Genomic DNA, 21109 nt, shown 5'->3' with positions numbered 1-21109 from the left:
GCATGCATGATGGCCAACATCTCCTTATCATATATACTGAATGAACGCTCGGGGCCTCTGAGCTTCCTGCTCTCATAAGCTATAGGGTGCTTATTCTGCATAAGTACAGCACCTACTCCCTCTCCAGATGCATCACATTGAAGCTCAAATGGCTTCGTGAAATCAAGTAATGCTAGAACTGGGCACGTAGTCATTATCTCCTTAAATCTCATAAAACAGTCCTATGCCTTCTGAGTTCACACAAATTTCCCTTTTTTCAGTAGATCTGTCATGGGAGCTGCATGTCGTGAGTAGCCACTAACAAACCTGCGATAGAAACCACATAAACCAAGGAACCCCCTCAACTGTGTAAGGTTCTCTGGTGGAGGCCAATCAACAATAGCGTGAATCTTTTCAAGATCCATCCGCACTCCATCTGCACTAATAATGTGTCCCAAATATAACAGCTCGGTCATCCCTAAGTCACATTTGGACTCTTTTGCATACAAGGACTCCTTCTGTAAAATGCTCAACACTGTCTCCAAATGCTCTAGATGCTCCTGCCATGATCGGCTATAGATCAAAATGTCATCAAAAAACACCAGCACGAATTTCCTCAACTGATGGTGGAAAACTCTGTTCATAGTGGACTGGAAAGTGGCAGGTGCATTGGTCAGACCGAAAGGCATGACTACAAACTCAAAGTGCCCACAATGACATCTAAAAGCAGTTTTCTCAATATCCTGTTCACGGACTCTGATTTGGTGATATCCTGTTCTCAAATCAATTTTCGTGAAATAACAAGCCCCATGCAATTCATCTATCAACTCATCAATGCGAGGAATGGGATACCTGTTCTTAATGGTTCTCTTATTTAATTCCCTGTAATCAACACACATCCGAAGAGTTTCATCCTTCTTTTTTACCAAAACAACAGAAGATGCAAAAGGTGACTTACTTGGTCGGATGTGCCCCATAGCTAGCAACTCCTCGATGGTCCTTTCGATCTCATCCTTGAGTCGCTTTGGGTGTCGATATGGTGTGATCATGATAGGCTTAGCACCTTCCTTCAGCTCAATAACATGCTCAATGCCTCTGTCCGGTGGCCTGCCTGGTGGAATCTCACTGAATACCTTTTCGTACTTAATCCTCAATTTCTGAATATCAGGATGATATTCCGTCTTATGTTGCTCCTCCTGTGTAGGTGTCAAAGTACAAACTGCTGCCCACTCTATATCATTATGCCTAGTTAATCTCTCCAGCCGCCTAAATGAGATAGTCCTGATGTCTCCATTACGGATAGCCTTAAGCACATGAGTCCTACCATTCACTTCAAATTGTATCTCCATATCCTCTAGTCTCAGGGTAACCACCTTCAATGAATGTAGCCACTGCATTCCAAGTACTATATCCATGTCACCCATGTTGACCACATGATAGTCCGCCTTAAACTCATAGTTGTTCAGGCGCAAAGGTAGGTCTCGTACCAACCTGTCACAACGAAGAGTGTATCCATCAGCTACCTTGACTCTTAGTCCCACGAACTCCTCAGTAACGAGTCCACGCTTCTCCACGAATCATGCATCAATGAAATTATGTGTGGCACCTGTGTCCAATAATGTAATAACCTTCTACCCAGCCAAAACTCCCCGAAGTCTGAAAGATCCCTCTCTCTGGATACTAGACAGTCGTGCTTCCTGTAAATGTAGCTCTGTTCCCTGCTGTTGCCCTGCACTGTCTATCTCCTGCTCTCCCTCTGCTTTATCAGGATCCTCATCATGATGTTCTGAACTATCTAAATCTGAGCCTTCGTAATAAGCCCACATTGCTCGGTTGGCCTTCCCTTTTGGCCTCATAGGACAGTCATGGCCATACTCATACGGGCCTTTGCAATAGAAGCATAGCTTCTTCCTACGCAAGTCATTAAGTGTCTCCTTGTCCAACCTCTTACTTTCCTCCTTAGGTAGTTGTGCCTCTCTATGAAAGGGTTTCCTGTCCCTATCTTTTCCCGAAGGGAAACTCTTTGCCTGGAATTTATTTTTAGAAGCTGAAGAGGAATCCATGTCACGAGCTTTCTTAATGGCTTCCTGCAAAGTGGGAGGGTTGAGAGCTTTAATCCACCCTCTCAACGGATCAACTAGCCCATCCATAAATAAAACCAATAGCCTCCGTTCAGATACATCTGTTACTAACACTGCAAGTTTCTGAAATTCTGAAATGTATGTTTCCAATGATCCCCATTGTTTAAGCTGAGCTAACTCCTTGAAATGGAGTTTTGGATCCTTCTTATCAAAACGTTCAATCAATCTCTCCGTAAACTCCACATATGAGGTAATGTGTGCATGACCCATAGTGATCATACCATGATGCCACCACTCGTGTGCTAACCCATCCAGGTGAATTGCTACATACTTAATAGCTTCTTCCTCAGACATAGGGTTCAATTGAAAGTATGTGTCAAGTTTTTGAACCCAAGCTCTTGCTGTAGACTTCCCCGAGCCATCATAATATGGTAACTGAAGTTTCCCTACTTTCTTTCGTAGCTCATAGCTCTGAGTCCTGTCATGTCCACGGGGCATATGCTTCATCCGCACATCCATATACTCTCTAGAGGTGATTGTAGCTGTAAAATCTGGACCTCCTGCTTCCCAATCTCTCCTCAGCTGATCCTGTATGTCAGTGATCTGGGGTTCTGGTACTGGCTGCTCTGGAGCTCTAGGAAGGAACGTGGGAATCATAGGTCTCGAACTCACTGTCCTAGCTTGCTGGGGTGCATGACCGAAATTGTTCCCAATTTGTTCGCCTCCATTATGTATCCCATCCTGATTATTCCCATTCTGATTGTTACCGTTCTGATTATTTCCTCCACCTATGTTAGCGTTCAACCCCATTTGACGAGCCATCATCTGCATCATAAGCTCCCCATTCTCTGATTCTGTTCCTGTGCTCTTTGTTCGGCTAATCGCTGTCCCTGTGCCAAGGTGTCTAATAACTATAAAAATCTTTCCTCTTGCTGATTTGGACCGGCATTCCCGCCTCTATCCATATTGTAGTCGTAGTCTTGATCAAAGAATACCTCCCTGTGTCTGTATGACTGGATTCTATGTCCACCTGTACAGATGAGCTAGACTGTTCGCTCTACAGGTCTGAAATCCTATCTTGTCTTGCTTTGGTATTGTGGAAATTATAAAGCCTCTGTCGCATGCTCAAACATAAATGTTCTGATTTTAGTGTTTTGACATTTCGTCAAACACTTTCCCTTCTATCCAGCTGTTCCAAATTCCCTATAAGACCTCCACAGGATGGCAGGACTTATGGCTCTGATACCACTGTAATGACCCTTACTATAAAGGCCACTGAAACCCTCAAACTGGACTTAGGAATTCTGGAATAGCTCCAATTTTGCCGGATATGAATGTTGAATTAATGCCACACGAAGCAACTGTGTCTTCAAACCCTGTTAATCAATCCACAAATGCTAGGGCACAACTGAAACCCTTATTCCAACCAAAGTAAACCCTTATAACTGAATCTCAATGAAGTCCAAATGAGATGGCTGAATTACCAACTCCTCAAATGCAACAATTCAGGTGATATTTCACACCCTCAAAGTTGCCAATCCAAGGGAGTGATTCGTTCCCAAAGATCAAATAATAATTTGCAGACCCAAGAGACTACAAATTTGCTCCACAATGGAAGAAGTAGAAGAAATCTCAAATCCAAGCATGTCCAAAATGAGAGGCCCAGCCCTCTATTTATTCACTTTTCTAAGAAGTTGCTAGAACTTCTAGAAACATCCTTTATAAAATCTCTTTATAATGCACTTTTTCTAGAACTTCTAGAAACATCCTTTATAAAATCTCATTATAATGCACTTTTTATAATAAAGTAATTTTATAAAATAAAAAGTGCAACTCAACTTAAAATTATAACATGTAGGCCCCAATAACACATAATAATAAAATATAACCTCTTAACACTTCTTCAAGAGCAAGATATGACCATCTGATCCGCAGAATTGACTCTCTCTCCACACCATTTGCCTATGAGAGTCTAGAATAGGCAAAATCCATGATCAATGTCATGTCGAACTAAAGAGGGGACATTACAATATTAATGGAATAATAATAGCTTAAACATCTCACATTTACCTTAGGAGATTGCAATAGCTTGGTTGATGTTGATGGCTAAACTAAGTCTTATAGAGTCACAAACATTTACACTTTCTCGTATTCTAGGATTGGATTAGATTCTCTAAACCCTTATCCCTCTATAATTTGTTTGGTTGGATGAAGTTGAAGTAGTTGATATCCATTGATTGAACAATGTAGGTCCTTTTGTGATACTTAGCATATCACATCATTAAAACTGAGTGAAAGTCCGCAATAAGAAGGAACCTTGGGACATTGTTTAGCATATGAGCATCCTTATCCAAGAGAGAGTTGGAGATTTGGTGTTTTATCTTGGAATACTAAGTATTCAATTTTGCATGTTTTAATGCAATAAAACTCCCATTAAAACATCCCTTTCACGTTTGTCTCAATCGTAACTATTTCTTGAAATGCAAGAGGGCTTGGCAGCAGGCCCATACACAATCTAGTTAGAAGATTGATTAGAGATCGTGAACCCTTTTTGTCACTAATTCAGTGAAACTGAGATTCCCAATGCTTTTTCTGAAAAAATTGGTTGTAGTATTGGTAGACATTGGGAAAGCATTTCAATTTCTACCTATGGTCTATCTAGGACTCTTCTTTGTGTGTGAGACTATAGATGCTTTTCTCCAAAAACATTCTTGGAAGGGTTCTTGCTTCTAACAGTCTAAAAGACTTGATTACAAATTGTTATACTCCCCAAGATCTTCAAGGTAAGGTTAAGCTCCAGGAGTATTTGCAAGTTCATATAAATGCTTCTCTTGAGGAATATCCTTGGAATATTGGAGGTGATTTAATGAAAACGTGTGCTTCCCATCCTACCTCAAGAAACCTTTATTCTTATTCAGGATAGTAATCACATTCACTTAATGTATATCCCATTGACCAGTGGTTCCTTTTTTTGGATTAGTCACAAAATTGATGGTAAGTTCATTCCAGCATGTCTGAATAGATATTTTGATAGTAATTATGGGCCTTCTATGACTTTGAGTTGCCTCTTTTATCTTGGAGAAATCTGGTTCAGATAACTAGCCTAAAGCTTTGAATTGGGATGGTTCTTTTAAGCTCCAGATTTCAGCTCATGTGTTTAAAAGAAGATGACTTGGATAGAAAAATTAGACTTTGGTGCCAGGAAGGTAAGCCTCATCATGGTACAGTTCAATATGTTTTGGTCTGAAAATCATGCTTTGTTAAACAACTGTAACATACCAAATCTTCATACCTGAAAAAGAATGGAGGAAATTTACTTAAATTAAAATAACAGAAATAACTGTTTTCCTTCTACTATAAACATGAAAACAGAAGTTCATTATCCAAGTGAAAAGGAGAATTCATAACAAACTTCACACGAAAATCTGATTAACCTAATCCTTTTCTTTAATACCAAAAGAAAGAATTTTAAAAACTGATTTCACATGAAGAGGAAATCAACAATTTTACCATTTCCTAAAATTGAATTGAAATAAAGAAAGCACTAACAGAAATGACTGTCAAAATATAAACAATGGAACCTAGTAAGCTTGATGGTTGAATCTTGATTATCTTTATTTGGCTACTACCCCCTTGAGAAAAAGAGTATTTGTTGTGTGGTTTACACACCAATGCCCCATTGCAAATGGGGACCCCTCTTTTTGATTAGCCAGTGAGTTTAGTGGTCTTAGAGAGTCTAGATAGCAGCATTCTGGAGTGAGCAGAGAACCAAACTTCCTCTGAGGGTGGTGGAATCTGCCACCCTCAGAGGACTGCACTCCTTCGTCCTCACCAAAGTCTGCCGAGCACACACTGCGTCCCCAGACCACTTGAATCTCCATCTTGGTAAGGAGCAAGTGTGGTGTGTTTTGAGCAAGATGCAAAACCAACTTTGTGGAAACAAAGTAAAGGGAAGTAGGCAAGGGGGTATCAAGCAACAATGAAGATAACCAATGTTAGAAGCAGAATCCTCTGTCATAATCGGATTCTGTTTGCTCCAGTTGGATTTCACTTTGATCAGAATAAACACCAATTAGACCCCCTCCGATTCACAAAACAATGGATGTTTGGGAAGTTTGGGAGCAGCATTGGGAACCCAAAACACGAAGAAAACAAACTGATAGGAGGGCAATAACAAGTCAAGTCCCCATCCGTGGTCGGATTCTGATGAGGGAAAAGGATTCTATCCTCCCAACCCATGAAATTCTACCACCCTCTCTGGAAGCACTAAGACACTGATTGAGAGGGATATTTAATGTTTAAAAACAATCGCCATTTTCTTGAGTATGGCTGTCCTATCATCAAACTGCCCAGTATGAAAGATTTTATTTTATCGAGCTTAAGTCAGGTTGGCCCGCCTGGGAAGATGTGTCCTTTCAAGCCTTGACGCCTATCTATGGAGAACCCTTTGAATCCATTTATGCACCAAATCAAAGAGAAATCATCTTCTGCAATTGCTCAGTGAACTTCTTTAGGGGACCAATCAATTATTCTTGAGGTAGATAGCAGACATCTTTTTCAGATTCTGTCAGAATTCAAAGTGGTGAGAACGCAAAGCATGAACATTATATGGTCACAACAATTTCAATTATTTCAGATTGTGGCTATTGTTTCCTTTGCAATTGAAATTGGGTTTTCCTAACTTATAAATTGCAATGTCTAACATTAGGGTAGAAAAGGAAGAAATTAAAGTTATTATTTTTCAGCATAAAAATAAAATTGGACAAACTAAGCTTAATAGCCAAAATGATTATTAAATGAAATTAAGCTTAATTTACGATAAATCTAGTTAAAATAAATTGAAACTTTAATTTTAAGGTGCCTCATTAATAGCGATTGGTCTTAATTAAAAGCGGGGAATAAATAATAAATAACTGCAGTTCAATTTTAAAGATCCTGCTTTGAGTTTTGATAAGGAATTGTATTATTGTTGAAGAGATCAAGACTCGAATTCCAATTTCGTATAATTAGGATAGAATAAATTAGATAACTTTTTTATTTGAATTCTTATTCGAAGCTGGTAATTTTTTATTAATTAAAGAAGTGAATTTAACCTAATTGCTACAAACTCAACTTTAGAACTTCTTTAAATTTTCTTTACTTAGAGGAAATTTTAAGTTCTTTTTCGGGCAATAAATAAAATTCACTGTGACATCAAATGAAAAATTTTAAAAGATTTGATAAATCCTAGCTTAACGATTTGAATTCGAATCGTAAATCCTTAGCTTACTAATTGAAATCATTTTTGAAGTCCAAAATCTATTCAATGAAGTGCAGCGGCAAGCTAGAGAATGTTATTTACTGAAAATTTTAAGATTTTTCTAATTCTTTTGTCTCTTCTAATCAACTTGTAATCTTGATGCATCTTTATCTTGTTTTGCAAGGCGAGTTAAAGAGGGGGAGAAAGTGAGGAAGAAAGGAGAGGCTCAAAACTCCAATCAAATGCTACAGAAAGCAGGCTTCAAGCTTGTGGCTTTAATAGAAGAAGGAAAGGATTCAACATCAAGGTCATTTGAATTGAGAGCAAGTGCACTCAAATTCAAGTATATAAATGCAATCAAGTCCAATAAAAACTACAATTCCAAAATCCAAGATTCAACTTTGAAAGTTGCAAATGGGAAGGAAGACCTAGCATCTAGAACATCAAAATGCAAGTTTAGATTGTGATTAAGATGGTTTAAGATAAATAAAGATTTACAAGTGGGAGAAATTTTCATCGACTTGGATTTCCTCTATAATTCGAGTTTGTTTTGAAAGATCCCCACTAATTGTAGATATCCAAATTCACAAATATAATCAAGTTCAATCAAGTTAATAAGTTCAAGGTACAAATTCAAGTCAAAGAAACAAGAAAAATCCCTGGGGATGAAGAAGATTTGAAAAATGAATGAATTTGGGAATATGATCCATCTCTTTCATCCTCAAAGAATTGATAGTTTTGGAAGAGTTAATCAAAGTTACAAATGTTGAGTATCAAGAAATATTTTCTCTTCATCAAAAGATTAAATAGATATACAAGACAAGGATGATGAGAACGCACCTTGGTGTCTTCTCCAATCATAAAATTCCAGATTTAAGTTCAAGCAATCACAGCATACCGAGTGTCTTATTTTCTCATTGGCTATGAAAAGCTCTGTAATTTTCTTATCAGTCCATGATGTGGTGCCCTCATATTATTGGTTGTAAATTTGGCCACCCTAATTAGGGTTTGTAGGGAGAAATCACAACCCTTTATCTTCAGTCAATCATGGCCCTTTATTCTATTTAAACATCTATAGAAGGCCAAGGCCTTCTCATTTGTAAGATGTTAGATTCATAGATTAAATTGAAGAGAGTAGAGAGATTGGATTAGAGTAGGCTAACAAAGGGAGAGACTTGATCAAATTGTTCCTATGATGATATCAAAGTAATGGATAATTCATTGTTGATTTCTCATGGTGGATTACTTTATATTACTTTGAAGCGTTGCATGTTTCTCAATATTTCACTTGGAGTAGATCTTTTTCAATGTTGAAGTAGCTTAGTTGAATGGGAGTGATTGTGGATCTTTACTTGATTGAGTCCACAGATTGGAGCCACCAACCTCTTGCTAAGTATAGGAGTGCATTGTGTGGTAAATTATTGATTGCATGCAGTTAACTTCAAATGGTGTTGAATCTTTAGCTTGCATCAATTTGGTGGGATTGTATAGGAGATATTGATTTGAAAACCATTTGAGGGTTTCTTAGAAGCTTGGACTAGGTGGGTGTAGTCGTTGATCAAGCTGCATCTAGTTGAGTCCAAGTCATCCATGATTCTTTGCATTCCTAGCTATAGGTAGAAGTAGCATTAGATGTCAAGTTTAAGTTTGAATCTCAAAGAAGAATTGTAAAATCAAAATATATTTTCATTGCACACTGTGAAGCCAGCTCTTTAGAGGTGCAAGTAGTTGATATCCATTGAATGAATAGCATAAGCTCCCCAAGTGATAACTAGCATATCATGTTATTTCACTGAGTGAAGTTCACAACTAAGAAGGAACCTTGAAGTCATTTCATTATTTTACGTTGCAAGCTTAGCATGAGAGATGACATTATATCAAGAGAGGATTAAGTGTTTGTTGTTTGACTCTTTAACATTGAACATTTGATTATACATGTTGTAGTGGAATAAAACCCACGTCAACAATATCAGCGGGGTTTTTACCACCTAAATGTTGATTCAACAATCTTGACCTAATGGTCTCCCACACAAGTTCCACGTGGAAGTGGCCTAGCCCTTCCCAAGGGAATACAGAAATCATAATCAATTTTCCATGCCATCTGAGACTTGGTGCAAAACCCATAGATGTCTTAGCTAATCAACTTATAGAAATCTTTGCCTATCAAGGTGACCTTCCTAGCTAGACATTGGCCTTCTAGTTCTAGTGATAGATGGTTACTGCATGTACCATAATACCACCTTGGCCAATGAATGTATATGCACAACAATATATATCTTTACCATTATTGGTTGATCTAAAAGCACAGATCATAAATGTGAATTAATGCCTTGACTCCAATACAATAGAATGGCATTCTAATTCTTTGACTCACCTAATTAAGAAATAGTGTTGTCTCAGCATGGTGATAAAACAACAGACAAGATGCATATCATAAGATAGTGCAATATATATGTGTGTGTGTGCGCACGCGCGTATGTGTGGATCTATGGATACAAGTCATATGTATGTCTGTATATATGAATACACCCATGGATGATTGGCAGAGTGAAGAGGGAGATTTGGTGTAGCATATGATTCTAGATATTCTTACCTCCTTATGATGGATGGATGTGATTTTCGTTCATGCTATGATCCAGGAGGTGGTAGGTGTAGCACTACAGGCTGGATGGGTCCCATTGGATTGTTTCACCATTGCCAGCATAGTGACAATGTGATCAAATTAGCGCGGCAAAAGTCTAGTTTTGTTCTTCTAGCAGGCTTTTATTCAAGGTTTGGGATCCAAGTAATATAAGGTTGGACACTCTTTAGTGTGTTGTGGCATCTTCAGTCTCCTAGGGACTCAAAGGATTGGTGCATTTCTCAATTTGAATACTTAATAAAGCCTCCCGAGGTAAAGAAGGTCAGTGACTGTGTGTTTAATAATCTCAAGAGAATGATTCGAGGCCAAGCCCAATTTCGAGAATCACTTAGGAAAAGACCCACAATTAAAGAAATGAATACTTAAAATCTTTGGAAATCTTTCAAAGAAAGAATTCATGAAATCTTTGGAAATCTTTCAAAGAAAGAATTCATAAGGCTAAAGAAATGAAACTGAATCCTATCAAAGATCACCAATCTTCTCTAATGTTGAAACATGTGCACCAAAGATGCCATCAACTACAAAATTTTGAACCAAATGCATCCCAATCGTAGATTGAAGTGGAAGGTTTAAGGATGTTGAGGGAATATAAAGGGGCAAAGAAATCACTTGCTCCTATTGAAAAAGGAGCAATATCTTGTAAACACAAAATTATCTTCATTCCTAACCAATTCACAAAATGTTCAGATCATGATTTCCATTGTGGGATTATGGATGAGAATGGTCATGTTGTCGAAGTCGACATAGTTACATTCCCTTGTGATTCTAACGACTTCAAAGAAGGTATGAATACATCGTTACCCAAGTCTCCTGGCAAAACGATTGAAAAAGAAGAAATACCAAAAAAAGACATGCATGCATATGGAAGTAATGTGGATGGTCAATATTCTTCACCCACTTGTTTATTTAGTGATGAATTTGTCTATAAAAAAGAGGAAAATGTGGTTCCCTTAAAATTTGACCTCATGTTCATTGAAAGTCAAGTTTGTGAATCACAACCACCAATTCTGCATCTAGAAATTGATTTGTTTGGCTATTTGCATGGAGAGTTTACGATTGTTGATGACCCTCTTTTAGGCTCGAATGAAGAAATGATTGATGTTACCCCTAAAAAGAATGTAACATCAACAACTAAGATGGAAGAAGGTTCAAAGAAACAAAAAAATGGCTTCGGGAGGGGTGAATGCAATGCATTTTACCACCAAGGTATAATGCTCAAAGATTAGAGATAATCAACTTTTTGAGATATATGATCATGCATACTATGACAAATAGTAATCTGGTTCTTATGACAAAGATGGACCAGCAGTATGTATCGTTGAGGATAGCCCTGAAATGTTGGCTTTAGAAATGCATTGCATGAACGAAAGGAAGAGAATCACACGGATATTGAGCCTAAAATTTCAAATTACTGTGACCTAAAGAAAAATGATCATTCTCAAGTTACTAAGCTATGCTTAAAGGTTTCAAAAGATTTTTCAGTTCATGAAGATAAAGATGTTGATCCTAAAATCCCTGAATTGGTGGGTAATGAAGAGAAGACCTTTTCAATAAGTGGTGGTGCTTCTGGTATGGATTAAGTAAAAGTTTTTTTGAGTCAAGGAGTGCAATATGGTTGCTTTCAAAAGGATTGGTCCCATTCATCTGAAGTAGAACATGAGATCAATTTGGTCACTTTCAAAAGGCCACAGAAACCCATGATGAAGAATGGCTTTTTGGTTGTAGGATGGCATACCGGTTAAGTTGATTTTCTGCACTCTTATATTATTTCTAAGTTTGTTGGTACTTCTCAAGCATATTCCTCTTATCCTGTAAATGGGCTCTCATGATCTATCCAAAGATTTCCTTGAGGTAGGGTGTACATCTACCTAGTACATATGTGAAATTGAGTTTTGGTTTTCAGTTTTTCTATGTTGTAGGTTTTAGTCTATTTTGGCTTTCAAGTTGTGGTGTGCCATGTTCCCCTCCGCCCTCTGTAAACAGCCCCCTTTCCTCTTTTTTTTTGGTATCCATGGTGACTCTGTTATCCAATGGACTTTACCACTAGCCTTCGTTTGAGATTTTGGATTCTTTTTGTCCTATTTAGTCCTCATCCCCATTCAGAACCTGTTGTTACCCCAATTCTGTATATGGTCATTTTCTAAACTTTGACATAAACATCTGTATGATGTGGTTACAATCTCAAGTTACTCCTATGATGTCCTTGAGTAAAGGCGACTTCAAAATTCTTCCTAACCATATAATGTCAGAAAGTCGGCCTTCATCGAAAGTTCTTAAGCAGGCCATCTTCTCAACTTTTGATTCCACCTGATCCCACACCCTTGTCGACAAGTTGCCTGTTTTCAAAACCATGCAACTCCAAACCAGTTCGAAACTTGTGAGAAGCAACAACTAGTTGACAGCAGGCTTATTAAAGCATTTTGATTCTCGAGAACCAAGAAAAGGACAGAATTAAATATGAATTTGTTCCCCAAATCTGTGATGTAACCTTTAGTTGGAATTATGGTTGAAGTTGGCATAAAGATTTCATTACCTTAAAGTAAAGATGGTACTGGTCACATTTAATTCCCAGCGCCGCCGAGTTTACTTGCCAAGTTGTCAAATGCTTATCCATGTGGAAACATGTCATAATTAAGGACTGTCCAATTAATTTCTTCACCTTGTTGCTGAAGGCATTTCATGCATGCAGTCACTGATTTCTTGTTATCTTTTTAAGAATGGGACTTCCTACAAATGTAGATTTTTGGAACGGAAATCTTCAACCTGTTTCAGCCAGATTTAACAAAAGAAGCAGCAGTTGAGGGATAGAGCAGAACTTCATGATATGCTCAGACAGCACAAGGAAGAAGTTGTACCAGATGAACTCCTCGATATCACGCAAGACTTGCTTGGTATGACTCGGGTGGACAAAGCCCAAGTATTTTAATCCTAATATATATATATATATATATATATATATATATATATATATATATATATATATATATATATATATATATATATATATATATATATATATATATATATATATAATTCTTTTGGTAAATCTTGAATAACAGATTGAAAAGTCTGTTCCATCTACCCCATTTTGTAACAGTCTCTGTAAAGAAGATTAATGGTTATCTTGGAATAGAATTGATATATGAGTCTTTGTTTTAAAGCAAGGAGGGAATTCTTTTTGGGAACAGTTGTATTGTACCGAGAATGTATGTCTTTGAACTTATATATGGTCATTAAAGAAATGAAGATAATATTCATAATCCAAATTGTTAAAAAATTTCTTTTGAATTTGAGCATCTATAATTATTTGCTAATGCCCATTCTGTTGTAATAAGTTGTGTGCACAAATTAATTTCAGAACTGTGTGTTTGTAAATGAAATATACTAGAAGGAAAGAATTCTCTGTTTATTTATTTTAAATGTTGTTCATAAGTATGAATAGTAAAGTTTTGCTGTGATTCTCTGTATTTACTTCTTCAAATGGATTTTTCCATTTGAGCATTTGCAATTACAATTAAACTTGTGTTCCCCCTTTTTTTCTTTCCAGTTAAAGGCAAATGCTGCATTTAATTCATTGTATATCTCATTAAAAGGAGCTGTACCTCTAAAATTCAGTGGAAAGTAGTCAATCCAATGGTTACTTCTCCAACTGTTAGTGTTATTTGTTCTTCTCTTTGGGCATCTTGAGTCGTTTGATATTTCTGAAGGGCAAATTTGTTCACTAACATCAATGCACTAACAACCTTCCAATCATGTCTGAAACAGACATTTAATCTACAATGAGAAAACTTGTTTTGGTCTTCCATGATGACATTCTGATTTATAGCAAGACTTGGAAAGATCATGTGAAGCATTTGGATAAGGTGTTGTGAATACGGAAGCAGCATTCTTTCTATGACAAAGCTTCCGAGTGTGGTTTGACAAAAAACTTGTATTTGATATCAAAATGGGTGCACAAGGAATCAGTGTGGATGAGGAGAAAATTAAAGCTATTCACAGATGGCCTGGACCAAGTGACATAACTCAGAAAAGAGGATCTGTTGGGCTTTGTAGCTATAATAAATGGTTTGTAAGGGGATCCTCACAACTTACTGCCCCTTTAACAAACTTAACAAAGAAAGGGGCTTTATCATGGATCCAACAGCATAACAAGCTTTTGACAAACTCAAGGAGGCTATGAGTCCATGACCAACTTTGGCCATTCCACATTTTTCACTTCTTTTTGTTTAGGAATGTGATGCTTAAGGTGAAGGAATAAGGGCTCTCTTGATGCAAAATAAACATCCTATAGCATATGAGAGTAAAAAACTTGAGGAGGCTGAATACAAGTTCTCAATTTATGGTACAGAAATGCTAGCCATAATGCATGCTTTAACCAAGCCTAGGCAATAAAACTTATCATAACAGCTTCAAGTTCTTTCCTAACTAAAGAGATATGAATGCTTGGCAGCAAAAATGGGTAACAAAAATTCAAAATTCAAGCCAATGACTTCAATATTGAATATGTAAAGAGCAAAAATAACATAGTGGCTGATGCACTGTCTAGGAAATGACACCTGCATTCTATTGCTGACATATCTACTGATCAGAGGTCATTGATTATAAATGAGTACATGAAGAATCCATTTCCTGATTATGGTTTGGAAGGGAAAGTGCAAAATGACAGGTAAAAGGCAGAAAATGAGTTGACTCTTCACAAAGAACATGCATACCTCACACTAGAATCCAAAGTGAAGGGGAAGATTTTAAAAGCCTACCATGATCCCCCCTTGCCAATTATTCAGGCTTCTGTAAAACATATAAACAACGGAACAATTTTCCTAGAAAGGATTGAAAAAGGATGTAGTGCAGCATGTAAAAGAATGCAAAGATTGTCAACAAAAAAAAGTGGAGCATCTCTTTCCAAAGATTGTTGTAGCCTTTACCCATTCCAAATCAGAAACAGGAAAGCATATCGATGGACATCTTCACAGGATTGCCAAATGTTCAAGGTAAAGACTGCTTATACATGGTGGCAGATAGGCTCTCTTTCATGCTATATCTTTTAAATTTGAAGCACCTCAAGTGGCAGATTTGTTTTTCAGAGATATTTTCAGACTTCATGGCTTGTCAAAAATGATTGTGAGTGGTTTCTAAAGCATGTTTTGGCAAGAACTTTTTCATTTGACAGGGATGGAGCTGATGCCTAGCACTAGCTATTATCCACAAACAGATAGGCAAACTGAAATTGTGAATAAGTGGATTGAAGGCTATTTGAGCAATTATGTTACAGGTCAGCGAACAGCATGGGTTAAATGTTTGCATTCAGGTCAGTATGCTACGACACAACTCATCATATGTCATCAGAATGTCCCTCTTCGAGGCATTTTATGGATATGAAGCCATTTCATTTGTAGATCTGATTTTGACTGATAATGGAGATCATAGTGCCAAAAATGTGCTTCACCAGTGCAAAAACATTATAGAGTGTCTCAAAGAGAACTTGTAACAAGCTCAAAATCAACAAAAAATGCATGCTGCTAAGTATCGCACTAAAAGTACTTTTGAGGTAGGAGATATGGTGTTCTTAACGTTGCAGCTTACGAGCAGTCTTCAAGTAAGGGAAGTGGAGCAGGGAAGTTAAAATGGCATTCCTATGGGTATTATCAAGTTCTAAGAAAGATTTGACAAGTAGCTTATAAGTTACAATTACCACCTAATATCAGAATTTATAATACTTTCCATGCTTCATGCCTTAAGAAGGCCCTTTGACAGCAGATTAGCCCTTCAACGACCACTGTTTGACTATGAAGGCAAAATAATCCTTGAACCTGAGATAGTGCTGAGTGTGAGGGAGAAAAAGGCTAAGAAACAAGGTTATTCCAGAATACTTGGTGAAGTGGAAAGGGAGACCACGAAACGATGCTACATGGGAAGGGATAGATATCTTTGAGCATTCTAATCTAAAATTGCTGAAATCAAGCAACTAGATGATAGGAGGGCTGTGATTAGCCTGATTTGAAGGGCTTGCCAGCCAGCAACACAGTTTTAAATAATACCCATTTCTTTTGAGTTTTCATTAATATCACTATATTGAAATTATTATAAGTTCCCTTATATCAGCTCTTTAAGTCTGACCTCTCATACTTTAGCATTTTTTTAATGTATATAAAGTCTGTATTTTCTCATGTGGACCAACTTGTTAATTGGCGTGCTTAGCTCTCTATTTAAGGGGATTGTTCAAAGGTTTTGGGTCATGATTGATTGCTTGATGTCTCGGCCTGAGTACACATATTGACTGCTGGAACAAAGCCTCCAGCATCTGCACAAGGTAGGATGCAAACCCCAACCTTGAGCATCAATCTATTAAGTGTTTCCTTGCATCCAATCATTCATTAAACATCTGCTATTCATCGCAGCATTCAGATTGTGGAAGAACGGAATTTATAAGCAGCACTTGCAGCAGATTGTGTTCCAAATTGGGCCACTTCTTGGATACCATCTTCAGGCACAGTTATTTAAAAATCAGAAGATAATAATGTGCAGCTCTGCGACAGCAGGCATTGGGCAATGAGGACTGGTTTGACAACCTACAGTGCCTGAGGACAAACCTGGCTTTGCAATGTGTCTTCGACACCTGCAAAGCCAAAGTAGGGATCGAGGGTTAAAGGATAATATCCAGTCCAGAATCGACAAACGATTGTGCCTGACATAATTTGTAAGAGATTAATAATTTCTGCATACTGTTGTATACCCTATATCTTGTTTGGTGAATGGAAATCTCTGATCCGAACACAAGTTTTCTAGTTCTTATGAATACAAATTCATGAACATTTTAAGAAATAAAATTAATATCTGGTATTGAATAGACAATTCAGTTTTTTTGGTGCAAAATAATTTTGTTTCATATAACTCAGCACCTTCCAATGGGAGTATAGTAATAACTCAAGGAGATCATAATGCCATAAAGGGGGCTAACTAAGTGATATCATGAAATGTTATTATAATAAAGAGGACCTCAAGGAAAGTGAAACTATAAAAGGTCTTTTATAATAAATTTTAAAAGTTTATTTTAAATAATTCCTCTTAATTATGAATAAGGTTCATGAAGGAAATTCGAAAAGTTGTAATCTCTATTTAAATAATTCCTCTTAATCGTGAACGAGGAAGAGGTATATTGATTTACAATTCTGAATTCTGATTATTTATACTCCTTGTTGGGGTATTAGACTCTGGTTCAATTAACCTGAGGACAAAAACCCTGATTCAAACTTGAGGCAATATCATCTAGACATTGGAGATGAGCTAGAAAGTGACAAGCAAATTGAAATTGGGGTAAGCTGAATATACATTGAAGACTATCTTTATAATTTCCAGTTGTTTCCATTGCAATACGTGTGTGTAAGTTCTGGCAGCCTTTCATAGCATCATCATAAAATTGTCTGGAGCAGCTCTTACAGTGCCATTGTTGGCATAGCAGCCAGCTAGTATAAGAGTCTATATCCTAACTTAACAGGTAATAAATATTCAGTATAGCAGATTGTCTCTGGGCGTAATTCTTCACATTTCGATGGGTTATAATGGTTATTTGGCAATATTTCCAAAATTAATACGTTGAAATTCGTGACTGATTGCTCTGGTTATTTTATCATGTTCATGGATAATTAATATTTCTGACCTATATGTATATTGATCTCTGCCATAACAGCACTACACAGTTGGACTGCAATTATTATGACAGAGAGCAAATTGATGTCTGGAATTTGTACGTCTTAATATCTGATCAAGCAGGCTTGTTTTGAGTCAAAATTTCTGTGGGAATAAGGATTTCTTAGGCCGTCTCTGCAGGCTGGAATAGTAAGATTATTTTATTAACTTCATTGTCTATAACTATAGTATCTATACTCCTAGTTGATTAACAATTATTAGGATTCAATCTGGTGGAGGAGATAAACCTTGGAAACTGGAAATCTATCAAATCATCATTTAAATAATTCAGTGGAGATCTTGCATAAATTCCAGGGTGAACTCAGCAGTTGATGCAAAATCATCTATGAAGAGAGCATTGATGAGCTAGTTAACCCCTACAAATACAATCCATCTGCTTTGACCTCTTGTCTTACACCTGGTCAACTCATAAATAGTTCTTGTTATATATCTGAATCTTAATATTGTTAAATTCGTGTCTGAAGTCTATTCATCGGACTTAAGAATTACTTACAACCAGGTAAGACATGCAGAGAAGAAACAATTGGGTTTCTGCAGTTTGCAGGACTAAGATAATTCCAACAATGCCTAGGTGTAATCCTGAGGATCCTGAGGTCACCTGCAAGCACCCCTCATTGAAGGGGTTCTCCTCAGCAGAAATTTCACTGGGGAATCCAGATAAGCACGGTATAGCGTCTGAGTCCTCTGCCTCATCAGACTTCCATGAAGAATGCAGAAGCATCCGGGTGGGTACTCCAGGGGAGGTTACTATGTTAAATCCTTTACTTGAAATTTAATAATTACATAGCGTGGGGCAGTAAGGGGAGAGAATTTTCAATACAAGTATAGAAGAGCGATTCAAACAAACCCAAATGTCATATCATATTTGGCCAGCTGTATTCCCATCTCTCATCCGGTGAATACAGGTAAACAATTGAAGCTCACAAGAGACTGGTTATAGTGAATCATTACTCGTAACTGTGAAAGATGGGACGTTATAAAACGCTACTAGTAATGGATTATTCAAGGAATCGCTTTCGCGTTAACTAATTTATACAGCCTGTCACACAAAATGATATCTCGTAATGTTCAACTGTAGAAGACCACATGCACCGGGAAAAATCCAATAGTCTTGAAATGGTTTCTCTTTCTCTGGCTCTTAATCATGTTAAAAAGATTATGAAAGTAAAAACAATACCTTATCCCTTGAAAGCAAATTATATATAGGTTGCTCCACTTGGGGACCAATCAAACCTAGCCTATCGGCAATCTCCAGAGCTTCTTGAATCGTGTCCTTGGACCACATGCTGGTGCCCCAGTAGAAGGCCCAGCCCTGATCAATGATATAATTCATGGCCCTCACTGTCTCTTCCACGGGCGTCCCCTTATCAGGCCTGTGGCAGAACAGGACGTCCACATAATCCATCTGCAGTCGCCTCAGTGAGGCCTGAATTCCCTCAATCAGGTGCTTCCTCGACAATCCCACATCATTGGGTCCCTTCCCGCCCCAGAAAATCTTGGTGGAAATGACAACGTCAGAGCGCTTCCACCCGAGCTCTTTGATGGCCTGCCCCATGATTTCTTCTGCTTTTCCCTCGGCATACACTTCCGCATTGTCGAAGAAATTGATACCCATTTCTCTGCAGCAGGACAACAGGGATTTGGCCTCTTCTACACCTAATTGGAAGCCAAAGCTGACCCATGCACCGTATGATAATCTGCTCACTTTCAGCCCTGTCCGGCCCAGGTTTCTGTACTCCATGCCTTTTTCTTTTCAGTGAATTCTTCGCCCGCCGGGTAATAATACAGCGCCTCTTCACAAATGAAAAAATGGGCTCCATAGTTATATATTATTATGCAATACCCGACATTAATGGACGGGCGAATATGCGTGTTTGTAATTTCGTTGCAGAAACGTTACTAGGGATCTCAAATTCAGTTCTCGTTTGGGCTTTGTGGTTGATGTGGAAATTCTTCTTACGTTAAAAATCGATTGTTGAAATTTTATTTTATTTTTCGATCGATGTTGAAGTTCTCGACAGCTCGCGAAAAGATCTTAATTGCTATGTTTTTGTCATTATTTAAGTTGTCCAGAATATTTTGAAAATCTTGAATCGATCCGCTGGTCATTTGAAGATACAAATGCACATCCACAAACGTCTAGAATTCGATATATATATAAAATCTTTTAGTCATAAGAAGGCAAGTGCAATTCAATTTGTAATAGTAACAGGCACTTATAATGATTTTCAATCGAGGAAGAAAGGGGAAGGAATTTTGGGATATATTAAAGTAGAGTTATTAGTTTTGTCAAAGGTACGACACTATTGTTTTCATTAATTGAATTTTTCAATTCAATTGACCAATCAATTCATAGAATTTAAAAATCAAAAGAAATTTCAAATGTTTATATCTTTTTGTATTTTTTTATTATTTTTTAAATCATATTTTTCGTTCATTCTATTGGACCATACTATTTTTGGTAGGGAGAAAATTTAATTTTCTTTCAAAAAAACAAATATTTCCTACTAGCTCTATAATGCATTAATGAATGCTTTAATTACAACTTTATCTTTTTCACATTTGTGACAAGGATTAGATTTTCAAAAAAGTAATATTTTTTTATCTTCCATGTCGCACCACTTTGGACAAAAATGAATGTCTAGTCAATATTAATTATCACAAAAAAAAAATTCTTACCAAGTTCAATTATAGAGTTAAATGTTTTATATTTCTTATTTTAAATATATTTATTAGTTTTTGTCAATTGTAAAATGTTATTTCTTTAAGTTTACACTATGTTTTACTAGCTTCTATTTTACAATCTTGCTCTAATTTTTTATACCATTTTACAAATTGTAAAATTAATACTACCCCTCAAACTTACTAGCTATTTTGATAGTTTGAATTAAGTAATCAATAATTTATTTTTTAAAATCAAATATTTCAACTTATAATTGAATTGGTACAAATGAGTAGTTCATTCATATAATATAATTTCTATTGTTATTTATATATTTCTTAAAATACTATAATTATTGATGTCTTTTAAATTTCCTCCAACTCTCTTATCATTCTAACTTTACTTGTCCTTATAATAACATATCATTCTCTCTTTTAGCTCTCTCTTTATATCCTTCCTTTTTATTTATAAATCTCTATTTTCCTTCTTTTTCAATTATTGGCAGGAACTTTGACATATTGTGTCTCTTGTTATATTTTATGATATTGGATGATTTGTTTTGAGATCTATATATGACTTATAGTAATACGGGAGTATTTTACATTCTTTGTAAGAGGTATTTAAGTATGTCACAATTAAGGTGTATATGCTTTTATTGTGTGGAATTTCAATTTCTAACTTTTCTTTCAAGATTATTAGTCCATGTCATTAAGGTTGGAGACTATAGGTTTCATGTGGTTCTTTTGTTATTAATCATTCCTTAAAAATTGTGCTAAAAAAATTTTACCTATAGTTTTCAT

The 21109-nt window shown here is 36.7% G+C and overlaps 1 protein-coding gene across 1 annotated transcript in view; it reads right to left on the bottom strand.

The window, feature by feature from the left end:
* Window positions 1-19574, bottom strand: part of LOC149534219 (putative voltage-gated potassium channel subunit beta) — a 46018-nt gene extending 26444 nt beyond the window's left edge. The window contains exon 1 of the mRNA XM_089805234.1: window positions 18825-19574. Within this exon, the coding sequence (XP_089661360.1) occupies window positions 18825-19388 (564 nt within the window). The 5' untranslated portion in view covers window positions 19389-19574. The remainder of the gene's footprint in view (window positions 1-18824) is intronic.
* Window positions 19575-21109: the final 1535 nt, after the last annotated feature.

This window comes from Cupressus sempervirens, chromosome 10 (genome assembly GCF_028749045.1).
Source record: "Cupressus sempervirens isolate cs-2001-9-10 chromosome 10, ASM2874904v1, whole genome shotgun sequence".
In the NCBI taxonomy this organism is placed as follows: Eukaryota; Viridiplantae; Streptophyta; class Pinopsida; order Cupressales; family Cupressaceae; genus Cupressus; species Cupressus sempervirens.
The sequence above is the reverse complement of the archived record's forward strand: the minus strand, read 5'-3'. Positions and strand labels throughout refer to the sequence as shown.